We start from the raw sequence: 25,557 nt of genomic DNA, 5'->3' as shown, positions 1-25,557 counted from the left end.
ATGCTCTCTGCGTGTGGAAATGAGACCGTTCAAGACGGACTTCACTGCCCTGGGCTTGGAGCGCCTGTAAGTTAATTGGCAACGGTCGTTGCCACAGTTGTTCGTCAAAATACAACTGTCTGAACAAGCCCGGTGATACTTACACTTAAATGCTTTTATAATATAGATAGGTTATCTCTAATCCAGAAGCCCCAAATGCTCCGAAACTGCAGGCTGCATTTTGGATGGGTGGCGCTCAATGTACAGTAGGTTTAGCTGTCCAGGTTGTTTCTGTGTCTAAGAATCTAGGCATTTGGAACTTCCGAGTCTAGTAGATTTCCATTTCCTCGAAGAGTACCATGGAGCAACGGGAGGAGCTCATGTGTGTCCCCTGTTGTCATCTGGCTCTGTGTTTGTCCAGTGCTTGGTGCCTAGGCATTTGGGAATATTTTTCAGCCAATGAATTACCAAGATCTCAGTTTTTAAGCTTTGCACAGAGTGCTGGGTCCTATGCCCCAAGCCTGTACTCCCAGCTACTTGAGAGATTGCGAGGTAGAAAGATTGCAAGTTCAAGACTAGCCTGGACCACAGAGTGAGTTCAAAGCCAGCATGGACCAAATAGTAAAGCCCTGTCTCAAAGCAGTAACTATCAGTAGACTGGGGATATAACTCAGTGGTAGAGTGTGCTGAGCATGCGTGATCCCTGGGCTCAGTCCTCAGGACTACAAAACAAAGCTATATGCTGTCAGGAGCAGTGAGACCCCAGATCCTGAATTTCTTGTAATCCCCTGATCTGAGTGCCTACAGCTGCTCTGAGCATGAGACCTTCAGGAGTTCCTGATGGCAGGAGAGTGGTTTCTGGTGGGTTTGGCTGGGGCGTGGTTATCTCTATATAATCTGCACCTGAACACAATAAAGGGGGCATTCTCGGGGAATTCAAGGATGACCCGTGTCGCTGTCTCTCTGTCTGTGTGTGTTTGTGTATTTTAAACTCACCCCCCTTGCCCGAAGCTCGCCAACTGGGTGCCAGCGCACAGAGCGCAGACACGGGGGCACGGTACACGGCAATATACGTTGGTATATAGCTTTGTGAAGTATTCTTTGTGTTTAAAGTTCTTATCAAGTCTGAATAGACTAACTTAGAAATAGAAACGTGGTATGTTATGAACACTTACGGAATTCGAGTAGTGGATATAATTGTAGAGATTAAGTATTCCTTAGTTTTCAGTTAAAGATCAGAGAGGTGGGTTGACTTGGGCATGCTCCCCCAGACATTAATGACCAATCTTGTACCAAACCCAACTCCCCAGTGCTGTCTGTCTTCTTGGGTTTTTTTTTTTTAAGTAAATCTTAGGTTCATAAGTTTAACTCCTGAGTCCCCAAAGCAGAGTTTAGAGAAAACTCTCTTTCTTTTTGTTAAACACAAGATAGATTTCCTTGAAGAACAGATCCACTTCCTGTCCTAGCTATGGCATAATGTGGGAAGTTGCTTGGGTGCACCAATTTTTAATGTCCTTTTCTCTAAAAGGAGAGTTTGCGCCACCTAGTGGATCGAAGAAGAGGCTCTTGGGGTGAAGGTTTTCTGTGGCCCTCCCCTAAAGAGGAGAAAGGAACACAGTTGTAGCTCATGAATCTCCACTCACTCCCATGGAAACTTTTATTTGTGTCCTGGAAGTGGTGTCCATAGCCCAGGATACACATCAGGTCACTTTGTCCCCCACCGTGCTAAAGTAAGCTACGCTATTACCCATGCTGCTCTGTGGCAGGGGAAGGAGGTGCGGCAGTAGGAACCTCATCCGCCCTGTTCGTCCTCCCAGCTCTCTCGGGTCTGAACCTTTTCTTTGGGCCTTCCCAACATTGTTGGCAATCAATTAAGTCTGTTCTTCCCAGGAATTCCCCTATGGTTCTTCTGGACAATTATTCAGGATTGTACAGTATTCTAGTTTTTGGAAGTTTCCAAATTGCTTCTTTGCTGCCCTTCAGTAGAGATACTCAGTCCTTTCACATGCTCTGGAGAAGGTTTGTTTTAAGTGGCAGGCAGTATCCATCTGCAGAACAACTTGAAAACTGAATGTCCAGGCCCAGGTTTCTCAGCACAGACTTTCCTGGTGACTGGAGGTGTCTCTCAGCCTCTGACATTGGATTTTTTCTTGAAGAGTGCTTGGTCATCTTTATAGTTAAGCGTACAGCTCAGCAAAATCATTTCTAAAGCTCTCCGTTCATCTACCAGTATCTTCACTGGGATGGCAGTGTCTGGAAGGTACAGGGGACTTATGGTCAGAAGGTCCATGTGCTTTATAGTGGTACAGGTGACAATCAGAATTGAAAGAGAAACTAGCCTAGCAGGGAGGTGAGCCTTGCAGAAAGGCTGAGTTAACTGGGTCAGGATGGATCACAAACAAGGTGTCTTTTGGGAGATTCTAATATGGAATTGAGACTGAGAATAGCCACCAAGTCGTTACCCAAGTATTTAGGTTGAAAGCCTGGCCTCTGGTAACTCCAAGTGAGGCCCAGTCACTTGTCCCCAGTGTGTTGATTAAGGAGAGTAATTCTGAAAGGCAGAGAAAGGAGGTTTATTCTGCATGGCTACACTAGGGAGTAAAACAAATAAAGATGCAGCGACTCCAAGTTAGGATGTGGATATGAGGTTTTGAGAGAGGGCAAGAGGCTGACAGAATGGAGTAGGATTGGTGGAGGTATGGCCCCCTGTATTTGGTCTCAGCTCCCTGTCTGTCTGTCCTAGCATTCTACAATACGTGTTAGATTGCTAACCTGTTAATGCTGACGGTGCAGTCTGGCCTCCTCTGAGAGAGTGAATTGTTCCTGGAAGCTTTTGACTTCCTGGGATTTAAAGTAACTCAAGAGGAAAGGTTAAGGACAGATGCTTATCTCTGTGATGTCTGCCAAAGCACAGATGCAAATTGAAGGCAGAGATGCCAGGCTCTCATCCTGTCTTCAGTTACCCTGTGAGCCAAAATGAGGAGCCAGTGTTTGTTAGCAAAATCGGCTTCCAAGTGCCCATTTCAGTAGGGTGGCCTTAAGAAAGGGCCATGAAACATTGGGGCCCAAATACGTCTGGTGAGCTCTTAGGCTTTTAAATCGTGTGCACATTGGAGATCGCTCTCGGAGGACTGGAGGCAGGGCTGTACTGCCCCACTGTTAGCATGCGAGAGGAGTCCAAGTCTACCTCTACGAGAGAGGTACCTACGGAGCAGGTTCTGAGGCAGACCTAGCTCTGAGGGATGAGTGTGAGGGTCAAAAATGTCCCTCCGTGAGTGGCAGCTGAGCAGATTGTTAAAGTTGTCCTCATCTGAGAGAGCTCGTTTGATGCTGTTGGCGCCTTCCCAGTGGCTGTGGGAGTGTGGGTGTCTCACAAGAAGCATTTGTTCTTTCTGTTGGTTTAATATTGAATTTCACCTTTACAAAGGTAGAGTGTGCCCAACCAGTTGACGGAAGAAGCTTCTGGAATAGAAGCCTGGTATGACACTTGGAGCTGTTTTCTTTGACTTTAGAGCTTTGCTGATTTGACTTGTCTTGGTGGTGGTGGGGCATGTGAACTGGTGAGAGGGCAGGGGTGGCCAATCCTCTTGCGTATGGGAACTTGTGTCTTTATGTGGAAGACCTCATCCACCTACCTGGCCCAAGCAGGTGACGCTAAGGTCTGCTGTTTTCAGAAGAATGACTAGAATGTTGTCATGACATCTTCTCAGGTGATATAACTAACGACCATGAAACATTGCTTTGATTCTGGTCTCTTCCACTCCTTGTGTATTTGGGGGCAAAATTATGAGTCTCAGTTTTCCTACTAACTACCTTAAAGGTCCAAGGAGAATTAGCCCTGATAATGTGTGTCAAATACCTAACACATTGTTGATAAAAAAGTAGGATTCTGTGAAACAGAAGGCGTTTGGGGAGCTATCACAAAACATGTATAATGAATTAAGATGATAATTAACAACATTCCCTTCTTCTTTTGGAGAGAGCAGCTTCATGGCCCATGTGCAGCTGTTGTCTAGTAGAGGTGACAGAGATGTTTATAGCAGCTTCTCCAGGAGAGGCATGCTACCGTCATTTGCCATGACTTAACAGTCCGTGGATACTATACTTAGTATATGGTAAAACAATACCACTTCACTGATGCCCTCAGCCTGGCCATAAAAAGCATCTATGTGAATTGGTGCAAACTGAGTTTGCAGCCAAAGGAACCTGAAATAAAGTTCTAGAAACGTCAGTGTGGTCTGAGTTATGAGTCTTCCCTGCCAGTGTTCTGAGAAAATGGGAAATAGGAAAAGTCAGCCGGGCAGGGATCACCAGACATCTTCATTACTTGGGAAATTCATTCTTGTAGATATTACTTCCTAATATTGAACTCCAGAATTCAGTAAGCCATGGAAGCCAGGGCAGGAGGAGCACAGAGGAATGTGTGCTTGCTGCCAGAGCCTGGCTTTCAGAGAGAGGGGAAGGGATGGACTCCGTCTCTCATCATTCCTGGGGAGAAAGGCTGAAGGATCGCAAGTGTTAGAGAAACCTCAGGACTTCTCTCTCCTTTACCCAGCGTTCAAAAGTCTAACCTTCCTTAGTTCTAGCAAGTATATAAGTTCTTACACATACTTTAAAAAAAATGGCTGCTATTTGTCCCCCCATTCCAAAGAACACATGGTGGGCCCTGTTACCCACAGCAGACTGTTTGGACTACTTTTCCTGATCTTGCAAACTGCATCTAACCTGGCCCCATCCAGCTTGCAGCTCTGTGATTTCCAAACGCAAATCACCATTGTCACCCTCTGCAGACTCTGTTCTCGCCTCCTGTGTCCCTGATGGACTGTCCCTTCTGCTTCCCGCCTGTCTACCCAGAGTGCGTTCATTCAAGTCCCAGTACAAGCTCCACACCGAGACAAGCTTCGCACTTGAGTGCACATCGATTTCTCTCCTCTCTAAACCAGCTCTGAGCAGTCATGTGAGATCAAGAGCTTGGGCTTAGCCCTCCTGTCATGTATGAGCTTTGTCAGCCAGTGAGTGAGCACCTCAGGGACAGACACTTTCTGTTCTTCTCTGTGTTGTGTATCTGTGGTCTGCTCAATAAATTCACAATTGGCTAGATAAATGTATCAAAAGAAGTGGTGGGCATCCTTGTCGTTACACTGACTGTGTGTTCGTAAAGGGAGTAAGACACTAAGATATAGAATTTCATTAGCTCGAGTTTCAAGCCCCTGACACAGAGCTGGAGAATCTCAGGATTTCAGAACAGAGACCGTGGTCCTCTAGGTCAACACCATTCTTTCACAGCTGAGCATGGTTGTGACAGGAACGAGGCACCTGTCTTACTGACTGCAAACTCCCTGTCAGTCTTTGGCTTTAGGTTAGCCATCGAAGGGTTAGCTGGCAGCTTTATGTTTCACATAGATGGGCCTGTGAGTGTTCCGAAGTGTGTTTCTCTTATCTTAGAAAACCTCACTGTTTATCTTTTTGCCAAGTTCTGTGGAGGGAGGTCCTATATGGATGCTGCTGCTGTATCTCATTGCTGCATCCCTCTTGTGTGTGTGTGTGTGTGTGTGTGTGTGTGTGTGTGTGTGTGTGTGAATTCACTGAGGAGGATTCTAGAGCATGTAAGCTTGTTCTACACCTGTAGCCGCCAAGACAATAAAAAGTTCCTTGTGGCCCCAGACACGAAGCATAAAATGCAGATACCTTCTGTTCTCACTGAAGATCATTTTATGCTATCCCATGATGCTCTAGGTATCTTAAATTGTCACCCACAGTCTCCCAGAGACTCTCAGCTGAGAAAGAAAGCTCATTTGCAGTCTCCAGTCAGCAAAGATCAAGGGCAGTTACCACAGTGCTTAGTCACCAGGACAGGCCATTACAAACCATGCTCCCGAGGACAGCAGCGTTCATGGGTGCTGGGAGAGGAAGCAGCTCTTTGCCAGTGTGGACCAACACCAGGAACTGGGATAGGATGAAGGACAGCTGGCCAGCGCTGGCCTTGCTGGATAACTCCCAGTCCCTCTGCTGGGGGAAGGCATCTTTACTTGTGTAGTGTTATTGTGCTGTATCGTGTCGTGTAGTGTAGAACTGTGTAGTGTAGCATTGTGTTGTGTGTTTTAATATCCTCAGTAATTATGCTTTTCTTTTATAGAGAAATTCCAGTCCCAACTAATAATCATGCAATTTTGATTATTTGTGCCACTGTTTCTTTTCATTCACTTTAAAACTTTTTAAAATTATAAATAAGAAATTAAATGTTAGGGTTGACTTTTATTTGTTAGCAAAAAGTCAGTAGAGAAGGTTATATAGATGTGTATGTTTTAAACAGTTTATAAACACTGAGTCATCATGCTAATGAATTATAAAGTCACCTGGGGTCAAGACTAGCATTGAAAACGGAACCAAATAATAAATATCAGAATGCACTCTGTAGTCAGCCCTGGTGATTGCTGTGTGTTGTTCGAGATGCGTTTTATGATGCATCATGGTGTAATCAGTCTTGGAAACCCTGCTGTCAGGCATTGGAGGCTGGGTCACTGCAGTCTCTCTCTCTGCTTTATTATTATGAACTGTCAGTGTTGGCCGCCCTTCTCATATTATGAAACGTTCATTTGTTAATTGTTTCAACACATTTATTTTGAGCACCCAGTATATTCCAGGCACTGCTCTAGATGCTGGGTAGTAGCTCTCTGTTAAGACTCACAAGGCAATCATCTAACTTTTGGAGAACCCCTGTGTTGGTTTGCATAGATTCAGCTGTGATCACGGAAATCTCCCTGCTAAGATCCTTTCCCATGCCTCACATGGATTTTGCTTATATTTTCCTGATCAGGACACAGCTAGACGTATAGGAAACATACTTTCTGTTTTTAAACTATAAAGTCAGGTTTCCCCCAAAGAAGTCAGAATGACCATGGGGAAGACATTTCATACTGCTTCCCACCAACATAGAACTTCTTAGGCATAACAAACTGTGTTTCTCTTGATGGGAAGCTGGGGGTTTCTGTGTTCATTATTACAGGATAGACCCGGGCTCTGCAGAGTCATGGCGTAGAGCTGTGCAGGTCGTCCACTGCACAAGAGCAGTCTGCTGCACTGCAGGTGCAGATGAGGTCATTAGATCTCTAGACTTAATGCCGCGGCAAGGGGCTGGGTTCACAGACAGCAGAGGGGAATCTTCCAGTGGTAAAAATCACCCTCTGCTCTGGCCAGATCATCAGCTAAGTAAACCCCAGGGTAGGGAGAGCTACCTATACCCACGGAGTCCCTTTCACTAATGGCCGAAATGCCCTGTGCAGGCTGCCGTAGGCTCAGAGGTGGGCCTCAGGAAGCAAGTGCCCACAAGTGTATATGATTCTGTCCTTTCAGCTACAGCTCTTCTTGCCTTTTTTAAAAATTACTTGTAGAGTTATAGAAGGTAGGTGACGCAAGTGTATCTACTGTCTTACCACACAGGTGAGCGGAGAGTTTGCTTTTAGAGGCTGAAGTGGATACTGTGGCAATCTCATTGGCTGACCTCTGTCCATGCCTCAGGTCACCTCTTTCCCATTGTAGGAGAGGAAATTAGGATGATAAATGAAGCTTCCGGTTACTTCTGATGTGAAATGGGAAATGAGACTTCTCTCTTTAATTTCAACCAGTGCACAGTAGCAATAATGCCACACCAAAGGATGTGGTTCTCAGGCCTGGGAATTAGGAGACAATAGAACCAGCCCCACCCTCGCTCACACAGACGGCACAAAACATAGCTCACACAAAACCTCACCTTATCTGTGGAAGCCAGGTGGTGTTCACCTCAGAAACAAGAGCAGATGCAAGAGGGGAAAATCTGGTCTGAAGTTTGGTGTGAATCACTTATTCTTCCCCATGCACCATTCTAAGAGAACATTCAAAATTGATCAGCAGCAAATGCCTTGTGAGTTTATCTTCAGGCAGGTTGTAAGGAAAGCAGAAGGTCGGGTTGGGGACCTAGCAGTGGCTGTTGGCCTGCTTGTTTACCATCCTGCCATGGTTGTCTCTTGCCCCACGCCGGCTTTCCACAGGCAAGGTGGCCCCTCATTTCTGAGATGCTCTGCTGTGAGTCTCCTGTGCCAGACGACAGGCAGGTTGGGGAAAACAGAGGAAAACGACCACGGCTAGAATTATTGAATTTGTTCTGGCAGACACACCTGTGCCATTTCTGTCTCACCATTGTGTGGAGATTTCTTTGTTGCTCGTGGAAAATAAGCCAGGAGTGAAATCTGTCCTTTGTCATCAGAGCTTGTTTTTGCACCTGGGAAAATTGTTCTAAATATAAAATTTTACCCCAAAATGATGCACTTAGCCCAGCAGGCAGATGGAGTCTGGAGGGCGATTGCAGGCGTGAGATGCGATCCGGCCTTTCCGTAGTCAGCTGCTGGCTGCGATTCTAGCCCATACATTCATTCCCCCTCCGCGCAGGGGTTGGACGTCAGCCTTACCAGCATGAATGGGACTGTTGTGCTAATCTGGAGGAGAAATGGAGGGCCAGCCCACGGAAGCATTTCTTCTCTGCAGTGGATCACTTTTCCAAGTTGCTCTCATTCAGAGCACGGCCCGAGCTGGGCTCTGTGTTTTCAGTGAAGTGTTATTCACTCTTAAGTGGAAATGTTCCCGTTACTCAGGTATCAGCAGATGAACCTAACTACCTTGGCAACAAGGCATCCCCGGCATAGACTGTAGATGCCGTGTTTTTCTTCTTTAGTAGCAGAGCTCCCAGTGCCCGTCTCAGTCTGTTTGCTGATCGTGCGTTGAGCACTTGACAGTGCACTGTGTCCTCAGAGAACCGGCTCAGTAGGTCAGATGTACATGTTTCTGCAGAAAGTTGGCAGTCATAAAGGATGGAGAAACACATGAAGAAAACTGAGAGATGGCACTGACCAGCCAAAAAAATAGAAGTGGAGATTAACATGAAGGGAAAGTTGAATTTGGGCAACACTTGTCCACCATGGGTTCTTAAACTAAGGGCAGGACAGGGAACACTGGAATGACCCACAGGGGTTCTCAAGACTTGTTGTATGGCCCAAGACAGGAGTCTGGACTCCGAGTTTAGAGGCGGCTGTAGCAGGATCTGTGACTCAACGGCCTAACCTCAGACCTCCTCCTCTTCTGTGACTCAACGGTCTAACCTCAGACCTCTTCCTTCTCTGTATTCCTTAGGGTTTCTGTTGCCCTGAAGAGACACCACGGTCACGGCAACTCTTACTAAGGAAAACATTTGATTGGGGTATCTTATAGTTTCAGAGGTTTAGTTTACTGTTACCATGGCAGGACATGACAGCAGCAGACAGATGTGGTGCAGGAGGAGGTGAGCACTCTATAGCTTGATCCACAAGCAATGAGAAGTGAACTGAGTCACTGGGTGCAGCTTGAGCACAGGAGACCTCAAAGCCCACCCCCACAGTGACACACTACTTCCAACAAGGACATACCCCCTAATAGTACCACACTCTATGGCGGCCATTTCCTTTCAAACCACCACGGTCTCTAACCCTGCCCCTAGAGGTTCCTCTTTCTGGGAGGAACCTTTTTTCTCTCTAGGTCTTTGAAGTCAGTTCTCAAAAGGTTGCATAAATGCCCTGGGCTGAAATAGTGTGCTTAAAGGTCTTTAAATGCTCAGGAGATAACTCAACAACTGATACAATGCTGTTGGAAGGGTATTTTTCAAACAGTTAGTAAATAAGAAAGAGACAGATGAAATTTTCCTTGAAACATTACTCCCATCTTTGCTTTTGAGTTACCCCTACCTACCCCAGTTTCCTCATTAATTCTGGCCTCAGAGTTAGACTGTGAAATCCACTCTTATGTACTATCTGGAATATGCCCTCCCTCCCTTCATCTTTCCTTCCTCTTCTTCCTGTTTAGTATGTACAGGGTGGCCTAAAGTCCTATGTAGCCCAGGCTAGCCTCCTTGAACTCAATCAAGTTCTTATGTCTCGGCTTCCCACATGATAGGGTTTATGACACATATTACCATTCTTGGCTTGGACTATTTCCATAACTGAACTCTATTAGATGAAGCTTAATTATATTGGGTCATATATTAAATTATTGTCTGGGAAATTACATTATGAAGCTAGAGGGTACAAATAAATGCATATAATACAGGACAAGAAGCTTTAGAAGTAGCCCTTTGCTAACCCCTCCAGAGAGGTGGGGGTGGGGGTTGGTTTGTGGTTTGTGAAGGGCAAGAGAAGAACATCTTGATGTTGTAAGAAAAACGACTTTAACTTGGTCATTCCTTGCAGAGGTCTCTTGGACATGGCTGGGTTTTGTTGGCAGTGACACTCTTTATTTCTTCTCTAAACTTTTGGTCAACCGGTCCTTTGGGATTAGAATGAGGTTTAAGTGGGTGAACACAGCAATCAGAAAACGTTTGAGAGAATCCAGTGACCCTGGTAAATCCATCCTGCCCTAGGACACCCTTATTCTTTGGAATCTTCTGGGCAGATCTGTTGTGCACAGCCCCTCCTAGTTCTGCAAACGCCGACAAGGAAAAATAGAAAGGCTCGATCTCTGGAGGAGCTGACACACTGTCCCTCTACCTTCCAAAGTGCATTTAGACAAGCACTGTAGGGTTATCTCATTTATATTTTAATAAGTAAAGCTTGCCTGAAGATTAGAGAGTAAAACAGCCTCACTGGTCAGCCTTACAGATCAGGCAGTGGTGATCCCTTAATCCCAGTAGCTGCACCAGTTTGCCATAGAAACCAGGGAGTGGTGCAGGCCTGTAATCCCAGCCCTAGAGAGGAACAGAAAATGGGAGGAGACAGCTCTCAGATGCAGTCTCACTCTGAGATTCCTGGAGGCATTGAATTGCCATTTCAGACAGAGGTAGAGGTAAGAGCCAGTGATTGGCTGTTTTGCTTTTCTGACCTTCAGGTTGAACCCCAATTTCTGTCTTTGGGATTTTATTAATCGTGCTACAAATGCACATTTTGTTCTGTCTGTTACCCCTGCTCACCGCACCGTGATTTAGTTTATTCTTAAATTGCTGACCCAAATCAGAAAATAATGATCATTTTTCCTGTTAGTCCCATCTGTGCCTTTAGATGTCTAGGCATTGTCTTTAATTCTCATATACTTCTAGATATTGTGGTTACCCCATTTTACAGAGGAGGAAGCAGCTTAGAGAGATTAAATGGAACAGTGCAGTCCGTACACTATTAAATCCGGACCTGCATCTGCCCACCTAAAAATTCCGTGTTCTTTCTAAAATCCACTGTCTGTTCAGGTCTGGCAACCGTGTTCCAAGTCTAGCGTGACTCCCTAACTCCTAGTATAGACCTAAGTCAGGTCTTATAATCCCCAGTGCTTCTACCCTTGTGTATAACAACAGAATAGTGTTCCAGCTGCCTTCCCAGCCCAGTCACTAAGTGCTGAGTTTTCAATGTGTTCACCAAATGTTTGGTGAAGAGGGCCATTCCTGGAATGTGGTCAGGTTAGAAACCCCAGAAGGTGCAGTCTCTACGGTGGGCAGCAGCATGCAGGACTGACCGGCCATCTCCATCTGCACTGGAAACAGAAAGGGATACAGAGAAAGGGCTGAGACTGGCTTTTATCTTAAAAATATTTTCCACAGAATACATTGTAGCCATCACATTCCATTTCCTTCTTTTTAAAGTCTCTTGGGAATGAGTAGCCCAGCTTAGTAACTTTGAATGTCACCTCCATCTTCTCAGCCTGCCTCTGGCAGTGGCATCGGTACACTGTGTGGCCTTAAGGTGGTGGAGCAGAAGGAGACAGGAGGGGGCCTGATTCATCTGCTACAAATTATTTCCAGACTTTGAGTAATTGAATGTTTTCTGTCCTGAATTTTTGGCTGACGTGTTGGGTGGGCCCCTCTCTGTGAACCAGAGTGTCTGTCTTTCCTTTTGCACCTGACCATGCCTCTGGGTGATCTGTGTCCTGGGAAGGAAGAGGTGGCTGTGAAGAGCCCATCCAGCTGCTGCCCTTGGCTGCCCACAGTGGACCAGCTTCCCTCCCGTCCATTGGCTTGTCTCTCCGGCAGCCGCTGGTGGGCTCCAGCAGGGGTTCAGTAAAGACTTTCTCAACTCTGTTTCCTGTGGTGTAACAAGTCCAGTCCCCCTTCTCCCTCTGCTGGTCCTACTGTTTCTCCACACTGGTGGGGACCGTGAGGTGGGAGAACTCACCACTGACCCATGGAACCAGCTACTTAGTTTTCTCCTTGGGCGTCAGAGAAAAAGCCAAAGAAGGTGGCTTCTGTCTTATAGAGGATGTCACAGTCACCTGACCTCCACTGCCTGCCACCTACCTGAGTGACAGAAGGTAGGGTCCATCTGTTTGCTCCAGTGTGACTGGATCACAAAGAAACAGTTAGCAGATGGGAAATTTATTTTTCAAGACACATATAACAACCATCACTGAGAGGACACTGGTGCTAATTTAGATGCAAATGGAATCGCCCAACTAGAGCTGATTACAGAAGGGTCAGGGTTCCTGTATGCTCAATTTCACTCCTACGTATTGAGTTAATGTGCTTCTGCAGTGTGGACACGATGGCTGGGCTTGTTTTCTTCTTCTTCTTCTTCTTCTTCTTCTTCTTCTTCTTCTTCTTCTTCTTCTTCTTCTTTTGTATAGAGTTTTGACTTTGTAGAAGTAGAATGCAGCATCCACCTCCCTTTTAAAAGAAAACAAGCTGTCCATTTGGTCCATTTCTGAAAAGCTTGAAATTCTGATTTAAAAAAGGAGAGGGTCATTCTAGAGCTTGTGGGCTAAGATAAAAAGAAATCGAATGACTGAATTCAGTTGCCATCCTGCTCACAAAGCCAGGGTCAATTCCATGCACTCTGCTGAGTTGTAGCCAGGAATGGGTAACTGGCGAGGAATGGGCTGGTACAAGAGATTTGAAGCTGTGTTAATGCACTGTTTGTTGCATGGCTGCTTCTCACAGTCGGGTTTTTGCACACTGGGTATACCAGTAAAGCACCTGCACATAATGTGATTTATATGTATTTCTGACAAAATATACACACCTAAGTTTCACAGAACAGTACTTGCTCTTACTACACACAGGGTACACTAACATTTTCTATTTGAAAATGGTCTAAACCATTAGTGAACCAGCAAATTGAATTCACTCACCCGGTCTCAAGCTACATTCTTTAGAAAACACAACTTTAAGGGGCTGGTAAAGGCAGTTGGCATGAAGAAAGAACCAAGCAAGGGCTAAAGGAAGATGGGGAAAGGGAATAAAGAAAGATTTGCCTCAAAGAATGGACTAAATTGGACCGACAGAAATAAAACTACGTGCCCAAGGAAGGCCTCTGTCCTAGCACTTGTACTGGGGAGGAAGCGGGGCCGGTGCCTAGGGGTTTATAGCTGTCTTTATCTTATCAAGGGTAAGTTTGGAAGTAGGTGGATTTTGAATTTTCCCTGTTCTGCTTCAGTCATTAGGGTCCACCCTTAATTTGAAATAACATTCTAAAGCTGCTACAATGTGTAGACATTGTTAATTTGAGTGACAAATTAATTTGTATAGCTGGCTATTTTCATGTAAGCTGGTAGCTGCTTGCCATTCTTTATAGAACAAGGTAGATACTGGCAACCTTATGAGACAAAGGTCCTCATGTTGCAGTTCATTGTCCTCCATCATTGAATAGTTACTTTGTAGCTTCTGTGTTTTGCCAACGCTGCTCTGGGTGCTGGCAGAAGGCTCCACTTTGCATTCCTCAGACTGAGCGTCTCTCCTCTGTGGTTATCGTTAGCTTTCAAGTGATCACACTTCAGCTCTTCGTCTTATCCTCATTAAGGACGTTGCCTACTTGGGAGGATTAGAAGAAGTTTCTGAAAGTACGATAATGGGGCAGGAAAAGATTTTCTGGGATAAAAGGCTCTGAAAGATATGGTGGGGAGAAGAGGTGGAAGGAGAAGCAACTGGGTTTCCCTGGTTAGGGTATTAGTTTAAGGTAAGTGTGACCTCAATCTGTAAAGAGTTTGCAACCTGATATTTAATGGGATGGGATTTTGAATATTTATAGCATGTTATGTAAATGCTGCCCCCCAAGTGCTTCCTTAAATCCTCTTAGCTTACTAATGACAGCTTTGATTTCTAAAAAGAAATAAAATCTTTTCATTTATCCAGCCTAAGAGTAGTAAACAATAGCTGCTCAATGCCCCCCTTTCATGTTGGCCCCTGAGGACAGACTTGGATTCTAGCAAGTTGATTGCTCGGCTTTTGAGCTTATGAAGGTCACGTGTAACCCAGTGGGGCAAACTGATGTTGTGCTACCAGCTGCAAAGCAGCTTCTGGGAGTCTCATGTCATGTCAGTTCAGCAGTGCCGGGTAAAGTTAGAACCTTAGCGTCAAGGAATCTAACTTCCAGCCCATTTGGAATGATTCAATTTCTCTACTGTTTTCTATTTACATTTTCTTGCCTTGATCATTTTGGTCGAGATTTCCACCAAGTGATCCCAACATTGCAGTCAAGTGGATGAATAATTGTTTATGGTTGAGCACCATTCCCTGTTTAGCTGTGTCTAGTGGTGTTAATTATTTTTGAACCCTTCATTAAAAATATACCTACACCCAGGTGTGGTAGCTCTGAAGACTGAGGCAGAAGGATTATTAGTTAAGAGTTTAGCCTGGTCTACACAGGGAGGGCTATGTCAGAAGCTAAGGGATGAAAATGTAGCACAGTGGATGTTGCTAGCATGGGGAGGCTTGAGTAAAATTTTATTGACAGAGTACACACATGCAAGAGAGAGAAACAGAGACAGAGACAGAGAGAACAAAGAGGAAGGAAGAGCTTCCAGGGCACAGGTAGAGCAAGGCTTCTTAGGTTTTTTTCCTAGTTGGAAGTCCTTTTGCCTGAGATGTTTACCTGATCCTGGGTATACAGGTGTATTATTTACTATTCTCATTGCCATAACTGGATATCCAACAAGAAGCAATCAGAAGAAAGAAGGCTTTGGTTTGGCTTATCGTTTAGGAAGGAACACTGCCCACCATGGCGGGAAAGGAGCGTCAGGGAAAGAGGGAAAGTCACACGGTGTCTGCAGAAAGACAGAGAGAGGCAGGAGTCAGGACTGGGTTCTATACCTCCACAGCCTCCATCTGTGACGCCGCAGTGAGGCTCCGCCTGCTGAGCAGCAGATCAAATGTGCAAACCTACAGGTCTGTGAGGAACACCTCACATTTCACCACAGTAGGCATATAAAACAGATATGTAAATTACAGGTTTGTAGTAATAACTCACGAATTTATTTTAAAACAATTATTTATTACACTTATAATTCTACTATTTAGATGAAATCAAATTAATTCTTGACTGAATATTTGATGCTGCAGAATGTGGGACATTTTCAGTGTTTCTCCAGATTTGATTGAGGCTTAGATTTTGCAATTGTCAGTGCTGAGGCTATCAAATCACATGAATGCTTAGTACAAAGTAGTAGTATGATTTAGGATCATTTCAAAAATTGTCCGAAATCCTGACCTAGCCTAATTAAAAATTCATTTGACAACTTTTCTGTGAAGCTCAAGTTAACAACTCCAATAGCAGTGTTTGCAAGTGAACATTCTAACACAATACAATCCAAACATAGAGTAATTTCATACTTATGTGCTGAGTAGTTGGTGGTATGTGACGTGGCATAGAGTATTTGGAAGAATTGGGCAGTGCTCAACTCTGGCAGATATCAGTTTCTGGATCGTGGAGGGACAATGCCTCACCCCTGAGGAGGTCCTCTATATGTTCAGCTTTGCATGCTGCAGTAGGATGAGACATGTCCCATGCAAGCCCCACTCGAGAGCTGCAGAAAGCGCAGGCTAGAGCAGCTGGCTGCAGAAGCAGGCGGCTTGGGAGATGCACTTTTCCCTATGTCTGTCATTTGCCCAGTGTTGATGATTTCCTGCTCCCGCTTCCTTTACTCTATCTGGGCTACAGAGCACCCTTTAAAGTAGGCTTCAAGAGGTCTGAACGCTTGCATGCTCACACTGTGGCTGCCGAGCTGGGGGAGGCTGTTTGCACTGCAGCAATGTCCCCTGTCACTCAGCACGCCATGTGGAGGTTTCAGTGGATTCTGAGAGAGTGAATTCAAATGGACTTTATGGTAATAAAGTCCATTATTTATTAGAATAAGAAAGGAGACAGCTGATTTTGTGATATTTTACCCACCTGGACTCATCTATCCAGAGCACAGCTGAGCACCAAGAACTTATAAAAAATAATTCAAACCACCAAAATAGACAGCGTGAAGGCTTTATTCGCAGATGCAGCCATTCATGGCCTGTCTACACTCGTCTCGAAGCTCTGGACATCTGGTTTCTAAACTCATCTGTGGGTTTTTAAGCTGAAAGTTCAAAGAAGAGGAGGAATGAAGTATAAAAAGAATGGCCTTGGTAATGGTATGATTAACGTGACAGTGAGCACTTGTAAAGGGAGGGAGAAATAAGGCAGAAATGGAAAAGAGGAGACACTCTCATTCAGAAAGCATCGCCGTCTGCTTCATTTAGAATGAACTCTGTTGGGCGGGGTGGGGTGTTTGCAGGGTGTGGTGTTGGAACTCCACAGCTTGGACTGTGCATTTGGTGACTTCTGTGCACCCAAGAGTGGACGCTTCTGTGCCCAGCCTGGTGATAGCCTCTAGATAGAAAGATCAGCTGCTGCCTTCTGCTTTTAGGAGAAGGGGGAGTGTCTCTGTCAATTCTGGAGTTTTGGAAGTTGCTTACAGTGCACTTCCTGTTAACTGAGGTAATATTGTATCCTTCTGGGGTCTTTGATGGAGTTGAAGAACAGATAGTTATATGTTTCCTTAGTTATGATAAAAGATAAATTAGATGTAAAACTTTAGACTCACAAATGTAGGGTAGATGATAGAGTATTTTCCTTAATTTGCCAAATGTAAATGGACTAAACATTGTAACTATAATTCTTGTTTGACAACTGTTTTGTTGTATGCAATCTTGCCATTTAAAGTTAAAACCTTCCTTTTTATTTGGATGGAAAAGGGGAAGTGATATGGGCTTTCCCTCTGTATGTTGTGAATATATCTTATTACCATTGGTTAATAAAGAAGCTACTTTGGGGCCTGTGGCAGGACAGAATGGAGCAAGGCAGGAATTCCAAGAGATAGAGGAAGAAAAGAAGGTGGGGTCAGGGAGAGGCCTTGTAGCTGCCCAAGGAGACAGACGGCCCAGAACCTTACTGGTAAACCACAAGCCTCATGGTAAAATATAAAATAATAGGAATGGGTTAATTTAAGATGTGAGAGTTAGTTAATAAGAAGCCTAAGCTAATAGGCCAAGCAATGTTGCAATTAATATAGTTTCTGTGAATTATTTGGGCCTGGGCAGCTGGGAATGAGCAAACAGCCTCCACCTACAGGGGAGCATATAGTAGCTCTTTGTATTAATATGTCTAAGGCTGAGGGGCCGAGGACATGCCTCAGTCAGTGAAGCGCTGCATGCAAGTGTGAGGGCACAGGTTCAGATCCCGGCCATGCATGTAGAAACACTAGGTAGCAGTGTGCTTCTGAAACCCATGGCGAGGGTAGCAGACACGGGCAGATCCCTGAGGGGCTATTGGCCATCCTAGAGGAAGGAGTGAGTCCCACGCTCAGTAAGATATCCCACAAGAGCTAGCATGATGAAGGGTTATGCCTGACACTGACCTCTGGCCTCTACCGCTGTTCTGTGAAAGATGTCACTCAATTGTGATTCACCAAAAGACTGGCATTGTTTTCCTGAATAGGAAAAGCACATAGGTAGAGAATCTCAATTTGTGTTATATATATATAAAAAAAGTTGCCATTACTTTATTAGCAGTAAGTTTTTGTAGCACTTTATAAATAATGTTTTATGTCTAGTACCCATTTATAAAAATATTGGCTTGCTGCTCTCCAGAAACACATCTGAGTGCACATCTGTAGCGCTCCATGTCTGCACCTCTCCTTTGCAATTTATGACATTATCATTTAATTTTCTGGAGCTCAATTTGCTGAACATATACCCTGTTGTTGTGTTTACAGCTCCTTGGACATAGAGGTTCCCAGTAAAGGTTTATTGGGTGATTAATAATGAGACAAATTATACCAAACTTTCTAATTACTCCTTTATTAACCATATAAATACTTTTAACAGTCTTTCTCCCTGTTTTCGAGTATGTACTAAAACTTTTATAGGGTTTAAATCGTATTTGACTGGAACTGTCAGAGCATATGGTGCCTTCCCTGGCTTTGCTGTTCTGGCCTGAGCTTCAGGGCAGGTGCTGTGTCCCATGGTCATGTTGTTGGCTTCAGCTAAGCTCTCAGGGTTGGGCGAGTCTCTGGTAGATTGTGCTCACTCTGTCATTGGATCCAGGTGACGGTGGAAGAGGTCATGACCACAACTGCATACCTGGACCTTTTCCTACGCAGCATCTCGGAGCCAGCGCTCCTGGAGATCTTCCTCCGTTTCATCCTATTGCACCAGCATGAGAACGTCCACATCCTGGACACGCTCACCAGCCGAATCAACACCCCTTTTCGGGTAAGGAGAGCTTCCGGGGAAGGATGGGTTCAACTCAGATTCCAAAAGGGAACTGTTTGGGGAAGGAAATTGTGAATATTTCCTCCCTCCCTTTCCACTTTGTCCTGCAGCTGTTACTCTACGTCTTTTTGAGTAGAGATAATTTGATAATGTTTTTCCCTATTAGGTGTCCCTTTGTTAGGGAGGGGACACTATGTCACCCCCCACCCCCAGTTTTCTCAATTTGTCTATATTGATGCTTTCTTCTGTGGAACTGGCAGGATGCACTTCTGAAGGAACAAGATTCTGAGAACGTGAAGACTTAGGTGCAGGGAAAGCCAGGGACCTGGAGGACCAGGGCCAGAGGTAGCAAATCTCTGTCTGTGGTGTTTTGAAGTGAAAGTCTGGAAAATTGTGGAGTTGGGTTTTCACTCTAACATTTAGAGCCCACTCAGCTTCAAAGATCCAACACTAAGAGTAGCACTCCCCCCCCCACACAGCCCTTCTTCAAAGACTGTCTTTATTTCATTGCAACCATTGTTTTAAAAGTAAAAGATAAAAATCTAATAACAGTCTATCTTTGAGTTTATAGTGTATGTGTGTTAAATGTTTAAAAATAATATCAAAGAGAGGGAGAAGGGAGAATAGAATCGTATAGGATACTATTCCTGTAGTTTGTTTGAATTAACTTAGTTTGAGTCTGGAATGGAATCTGATAACTTTCCTGGAAAAACAATAGCCAGGAGGCAGGCACCGTAGCACAGGTCTGTAATGTAGTACTTCAGAGACAGAGGCAGACAGTTTGCAAACCTGGGGGGCTAGCTTGAGCTACATAGCAGGGCCTTGTCCCAATTGAATAAAAAAAAAGTGTGAAAAAATTAAGGAAATTAAAGTGTTATACTAGAAAAAAAATCTCATTGAATGATTTACCTGATAGCACCAAGTTCCACAAGCTAAACCAAACAGGGCTCAGTGAGTTTAAAAGGACTGAAACCATGCGATGTGTATTGTCTGATTACAGCAAGTTTAAATTAAAAACATCGACAGAAACTTGAGAAATCCACAAATAGGTAGATGTATTATACATAGTTCAAACAACATACTCATAAATACCTAGAAGATCAAGAAATTACAAGCGAAAGGATACGTTGTTTTGAGATGCTACACTATGGATGAACCTTGGAGATATTACAGTAAGGAGCAAAAAGATATTAACAGCCAGTAACAAAAACATAAACTCCTTGATTGTATTTTTGGTAGATACATAGAAACAGTCAAGCTTATAAAAACAGAGAGAAGAATGATAGTTCTCAGACACAGCGAACCAGGAATAGTGGGACTTCCTGAAGCTGAGCTAGGTTATCTGTGAACTCTGAACTAAAATGTAACAGTGAAACTGTTACATAGTGAAACTGTTACAGTGAAACTGTTACATAGTGAAACTGTTACATAGTGAAACTGTTACAGTGAAACTGTTATGTAACAGTGAAAGTGTTCCCTGAAGAAAAGGAGTAAGGTAAGAGTGTGCCTGCTAAATATTTAAGAAGAATGCCCCCATTTATATAATTAAGCAAATAATGACCCAGATAATTATAAAGCTGCTTGCTTTTTAGATAGCACGATCTTATATGCAAATCAAACAAACAAACAAAAAACCATCAACAAAAAAAATCTAAGGGATATGCTGAAAAGAACTATTAGAACCCATAACGAGGTTGACAAGGTTGCAAAAATATAATTTCATGTAAAAATCTGCTTTATTTTTATACAATAGTGAGTGTTTTAATACCTCATTTCCTGTTGCTGTGATAAAATTTTCTGACAAAGACAGCTACTTACAGGAGGCAAGGGTTGCTGTAGCTTACATGTCAGACTAGAGTCCTTCCTGGTAGGGATCTCAGGCAGCAGCAACTGAAGCAGCTAGTCACATCATAGTCAGGGACACAGAGGGATGGCTGGCTGGACGTTGGGGCCCACTATTAAAATGGGTGTTCCAACATCACTCAAGGTTGTTAAGATAACCCCCACAGGAATGCCCAGAGGTCTACCTCCCAGGTGATTTTAGATTCTGTCACTTTGGCAATCAACATTAACCTTCTCAGTGTGCAATCTAAAAATCAGATTAAGATATCAGTCACATTTGCAATAGTATCAGAAATAACACACATACACATATGTATGGAAGACATTTGTACGCTCATAGACTTGAAGACTTATTCCTACCTCACGTGATAAACATTAGCCCAAAATGAATCAAAGACTTGAAGTTGAGAGAAAATCGTTGTAGTCTTGGCAATGGTTTCTAAGACATGCTGCCAATACCACGAGCAACCAAAGAAACATTAGACAAACTGGACACATTCAAGATGGAGATCTTTAGTGTTCTGAGGATCTAAGAACTGAAAACCAAGTGCACTGGGTAGTGTAAGCCTGTGTCCTAGCATTGTGGAAACTGAGGGAGGAGTCTCAAAGGTTGGAATCTAGCCTGGGTTACATAGCAAGACCCCATTTCAAAGATGAATCTAAATTCATCGGTGGGTAAAGGCTCTCTGGGCAAAGCTGGTGACCTGTGTTCAACCCACAGAATACACATAAAGAGACTCTACCAAGCTGTCCTGTGACCTCCACATGTGCACAGTGGTATATGTGCACACACACATCATGCACACATACATGATAGTAATACTTTCAAAGAACAAAGAAGTAGCACAATTTTTTGGTCATTTATTTATTTTTTATTTATTTTTTTGAGACAGGATTTCTCTGTGTAGTCCCAGCTGTCCCGAAACTCACTCTGTAGACCAGGCTGGCCTCGAACTCAGAGATCCTCCTGCCTCCTCTGCCTCCTGAGCACTGGGACTAAAGGTGTATGCCACAAAAATTGAAAGGACAATCCACAGATTGGTTGGAGACGTGTCGATCATATAAAATACTTGTGCATAGAATAAAGGACTCCTGCAGCTCAGTTGTTGAAAGTAACATGCTCTGCCTAGTGCCTTGACAGAGACTGACAGGGGTTACCATGGCAATAGATAAGCAGGATACCTATTTGAGAAAAGGAAGAGTCGGGTGCTGTATTGTGAGGGAGAACAGAAAGGTTTCCCAGGGAGAGGTGATGCCAGGCTAAATCTCAGAGGAGGCAGGAAAAGGCGTTCTAGTTAAGGGTGTAGCACGTGTCTTGACTTGGAAGGGAACAGGCTGTGTTGCTTCTGACTAACTACAGGTCTGTCACCATCCTGAGCAAAGGGGGTGTTTGCAGCCAGTCACATACAGCTATTTCTTTACAGATCTTTTGTTGGCTCTAAGTTCACTCTGCCTAGAAGACAAACTAGCATTTGCTTTCCTCTACAAAGAATAGGAGTCTCAATTACTTAAATGGCCTTGGAGATTGATAACAGCTTGGGACACAGAAGCTGCAGTGATTTTTATAATTGAGTGTCTCCCCTATTTGGTACTTCATCATTCCTTGTAGCAATTAGAGGTTGAAAGAATTCATGTGTTTGTAAAAAAAAAATTAGTTATTTTTTTGAGCGAACTCCTTAAAGAAGTAAATTTTCACACTCAGAGCACTATAGGAAATAGAACCAAAGAGAAAAATTTGCTTCAACACCAAGAGAGATACGGAGTCCTAAACTCCAACCTCTGAAGAGAGCTGATCAGGTGTTAGGCCCTTTCCTACGAGCCTTCTTTTGTAAATCACCAGTGTTGGATTTGAAGACAATTTAGAAAGCCAAATTGTCTGAAGGGGAATTAGGGAAGATGGTGTGTGTCAGATGTCAGGAGTTGAAGGGGCGCATTTGTAGCATCTGGATCTGTGATTCACAATATGAACACTGGCATTTCCCAGGCGGCCATTACGTTTCTAGCCCGCTCTGATATCGGGGGAGCTGATATTCTCAATGCATCTTTCCTGGCGGTGAAGTATGGTTTATGGGAACTGCTGGGGTAGAGAGGCCATTTTGTCCTGCGGTTCTGATGTGTCACCTGTCGGGGGCGGAGTCACCAGCCTGACATCTGAGACTCACTGTGTCCATTGCTCCCCAGCTTTGTGTGGTGTCCCTGGCCTTGTTCCGAACTCTCATTGGTTTGCACTGTGAAGATGTGATGTTGCAGCTGGTTTTAAGGTGAGTGTCCGTCGATTGTTCTCACTAAAGACATTCCCTCTGTAGCTTTACTGTTTTGTTTCTCTTTGATAATGTAAATGAAGTAAGGACCATGCCTCTAAGGCAGAAAATTATTAAGAAAGCCAATTTAATTTTTTTTGGTGTTATCACCCAGAGTTAATTTTGTTTTATTATGAAAAGTTTTTAGTAGGGGCATTTGTATTGTGTTATGAATGTGTTCCTGGAAACAATAATAAGAATGTTGGAAAACTCTTTGGGGTCACGGCTGGACTTTGTTCTCCTGAGCTACTCTTTGTTATTTGCGCTCTTAAGGGACCCTTGTTATTAAAAAACAACTTTCTTTCAAATATACAGCACTTGGATATAGTTTTCAGCCTTTTCTTTAGTAACATACAACGTGACTGTCCAGTCTGTGAGCGTAGAACACATGGTCAGGGCTCAGGACTGGATGGCAAAGTCACAGCCCGGTGCTGTGGGGGAAGCTCTGAGGATGCTGCTGTTGGAGGAAGCTCAGATGCTGTGAGTGTGGTGATTAGCTTCAGCAGCCCCCAGCCCTGCCTTATCCCTTTTCCACCTGCCCATGGGACCCTGCTTCCATGCAGGAAAGTGACTGTGTTCCTTGGTAACATATGGCTTGGTCCTGAATCCTCAACACAGTGTTCCAGAAGCACCAGGCTAGTCACTGGTCATTGTTTTTTTCTCCTTTATTCTGAACCCAAACCCTAAATCCTGTAATGTACTCCTCCAGTGAGACCCACCCTGACACAAGCTGCAGGGTGTGTAAAGGGAGCCACAGAACCGAGATCCCTGCAGGAAACACCGCTAGAGCAACCTTTCCTGCCCCTCTCTCTAGCCGTATGGGTAAGGCAGGGATAGGCCAAAACTGCAAAGAAATCAACTTCTGGTAGAGCTGTATTTGCTCTACCATCTTTTCTTAAGTGGGCAGAAAGGAGGGAGGGAAGGAGGGAGGGAGGGAGAGAGAGAGGGAGAGAGAGAGGGAGGGAAGGAGTGACGGAGGGACAGAGGGACAGAGGGCTGTGGAGGGGCCCGGTGTACCACCTGAGTTGGACCATCACTGGCTGGAGAGATGGTTGTTGTGAGTATAGCATCCTACAAAAGGGGAATTAAAACTGAGTCTTGAAAAACTAGGTGGCACCCTCTGGAGGGCCTGACAGATTGTTGCTTTATGGGAGACTATCATTTATAAGATTTTAAAGTAAAACAGTGTTTTTGAACTTTTAGGGTTTAAATCAGGTCATCAGTAACTAATCTTAAGGCATTAGCAGAGAACAAATCCGATCATAAGGACACAGCTGGTAGTCTGTTTTAAAAGGATTACTTCAGCTCCCCAGCAAGTCTCTACCATCAGACAGAATGCATTAGCAGGGCCTGAATGAAATCCAGCAGAACAACTTGGCAAAGCATTTTTTTTCTTTATTGCTCAGAACCATGCTCTTACTCAAGGTGGGCAAAGCCTTGATTGCATTTGAATGTTAAATTCCTAAATGCTGCTTCGTTGATGGCAGGGAAAACAGCTGTGTTTGCCGTGTCCCTGAAATGGCAGTGTCCCTGGCCAGGTCTGAGTTCCATCGCTTCCCCACTGTGGGTCACCAAGGTCTGGCCAGGCTGGAGTGACAGGTTGGCTTGCTGGTGACCTTTACAAGAGGAGCCCTGACCACTTTCTGCTCACAGTATTCAAATATGTACTCAGCAATGGTGTTACACATGGTTGTGTCTGAGAGCCGGACCTGGACCTTATGACGAGAGAAATGAGCTTGTGTTTGAATGTACACATGTCCAAGTCAGGTCTAGTCATTTCTGTGACCTCCCAGAAGGTGCCTGCAGGACATGATGCTGTTACTAGTTCTGAATGGAAGAAGGGAGAGATGCCAGACTTGAGGTTAGAGACAACTTGGCCAGCTGGCCCTGGGTTCTCTGGCTGGCTTTTTTTCCCCACGAGGATGGTGGTGCTAACACAGTAACACAATTGCTCTTTTCTAAGCACCTCCTCCATTCCCAGCTCTACTTCCTGGAATTCCAGAGGACCCGAGGGCCTGTGCAGGAGACCCCTGGCTCCCGCCCCTCCCCCTGAGCCTGCAGGTTTACTTGCCCCACTTCTGGAACATGATGCCTCCTAGGATTTTTGACAGGACACATTGTGGAGACACCCATGAAAGCATTTAGAAAGAATGCAGGGTCTTGTCTACAACTAATGGATGGTGACTTTCTAGAAAATATATGTTAAACTCATAAAAAATAATGTCTTTCTGATTTAGAATCTGTCCCTGAAGCAAGGAAACAAAAAATCTTATTTGTCTAGTCATTTAAACTTTCAGAGGATGTAAAAATAGATTGTAATCTCCACTTTCACTTTTGCCTGCTGTGCAGTTGTTTGTGCATGATAAACTGGGAGGCCTGAGAGTCCATGCGGCCTCGCAGGCTGTGTGGACCTCCTGAAGACATTGTTATATGGGAATAAATCAGCATCTCTCTATCCGCTGTAACTCGAGTGCTCTTAAATATTGATTCTTCAAAGTAGTATTCTGTTCTTAACCATCCGTGTTTCTCCTTTGGCAAAGAGTCAGAAGGGTAAATTGAAATGAGAGATTCCCAGAGAGAGGATAGTTCAGTGAGCAGAAAACCCAGGACAAATTGTCCACTTCCTGTGTGTGCAACTGTGGAGTCCAAGGGCAGACAGGAAGTACTAACAGGTAGTGGCTCAACAGACCCCTGTGCTCCGGGAACTTCCCAGTTCTGTGAAAATCAATGCTTATACCTTGGTTTGAACATTTCTGAATGTTCCTATTAGGGGATTTTTGTTTTGTTTTAAATCAGGTTTGTGAACCCCATTGCCTGGTGTGTCCAGATAAGAGCAGTTTTAGTTGATGTTGAAATAGGAGCGGCGGGGCTGCGTCCCCGGCACCCGGCCGCCCGCATGGCTAGCTTATGCCCGAAATAATTACACGGAAACTGTATTCTTTC

General features: G+C 44.4%; 1 protein-coding gene and 1 long non-coding RNA gene across 2 annotated transcripts in view; both read left to right on the top strand.

Moving 5' to 3' along the window:
• LOC126511568 (uncharacterized) overlaps positions 1-25,557 on the top strand; it is an 857,731-nt gene that overhangs the window by 222,192 nt on the left and 609,982 nt on the right. The gene's annotated exons all lie outside the window — the stretch shown is intronic.
• Positions 1-25,557, top strand: part of Fhip1a (FHF complex subunit HOOK interacting protein 1A) — a 208,212-nt gene that overhangs the window by 158,360 nt on the left and 24,295 nt on the right. The window contains exons 7-8 of the mRNA XM_050158766.1: positions 18,305-18,472; positions 22,496-22,575. Coding sequence (XP_050014723.1) covers positions 18,305-18,472; positions 22,496-22,575 — 248 coding nt within the window. The remainder of the gene's footprint in view (positions 1-18,304; positions 18,473-22,495; positions 22,576-25,557) is intronic.

The sequence above is a fragment of the Alexandromys fortis genome, unplaced genomic scaffold, assembly GCF_014885135.2.
Source record: "Alexandromys fortis isolate MF-2015 unplaced genomic scaffold, M_Fortis_MF-2015_v1.1 scaffold_102, whole genome shotgun sequence".
NCBI classification, from domain to species: domain Eukaryota; kingdom Metazoa; phylum Chordata; class Mammalia; order Rodentia; family Cricetidae; genus Alexandromys; species Alexandromys fortis.
Note: the sequence above shows the minus strand (reverse complement) of the source record. Positions and strands in the feature narration are given on the sequence as shown.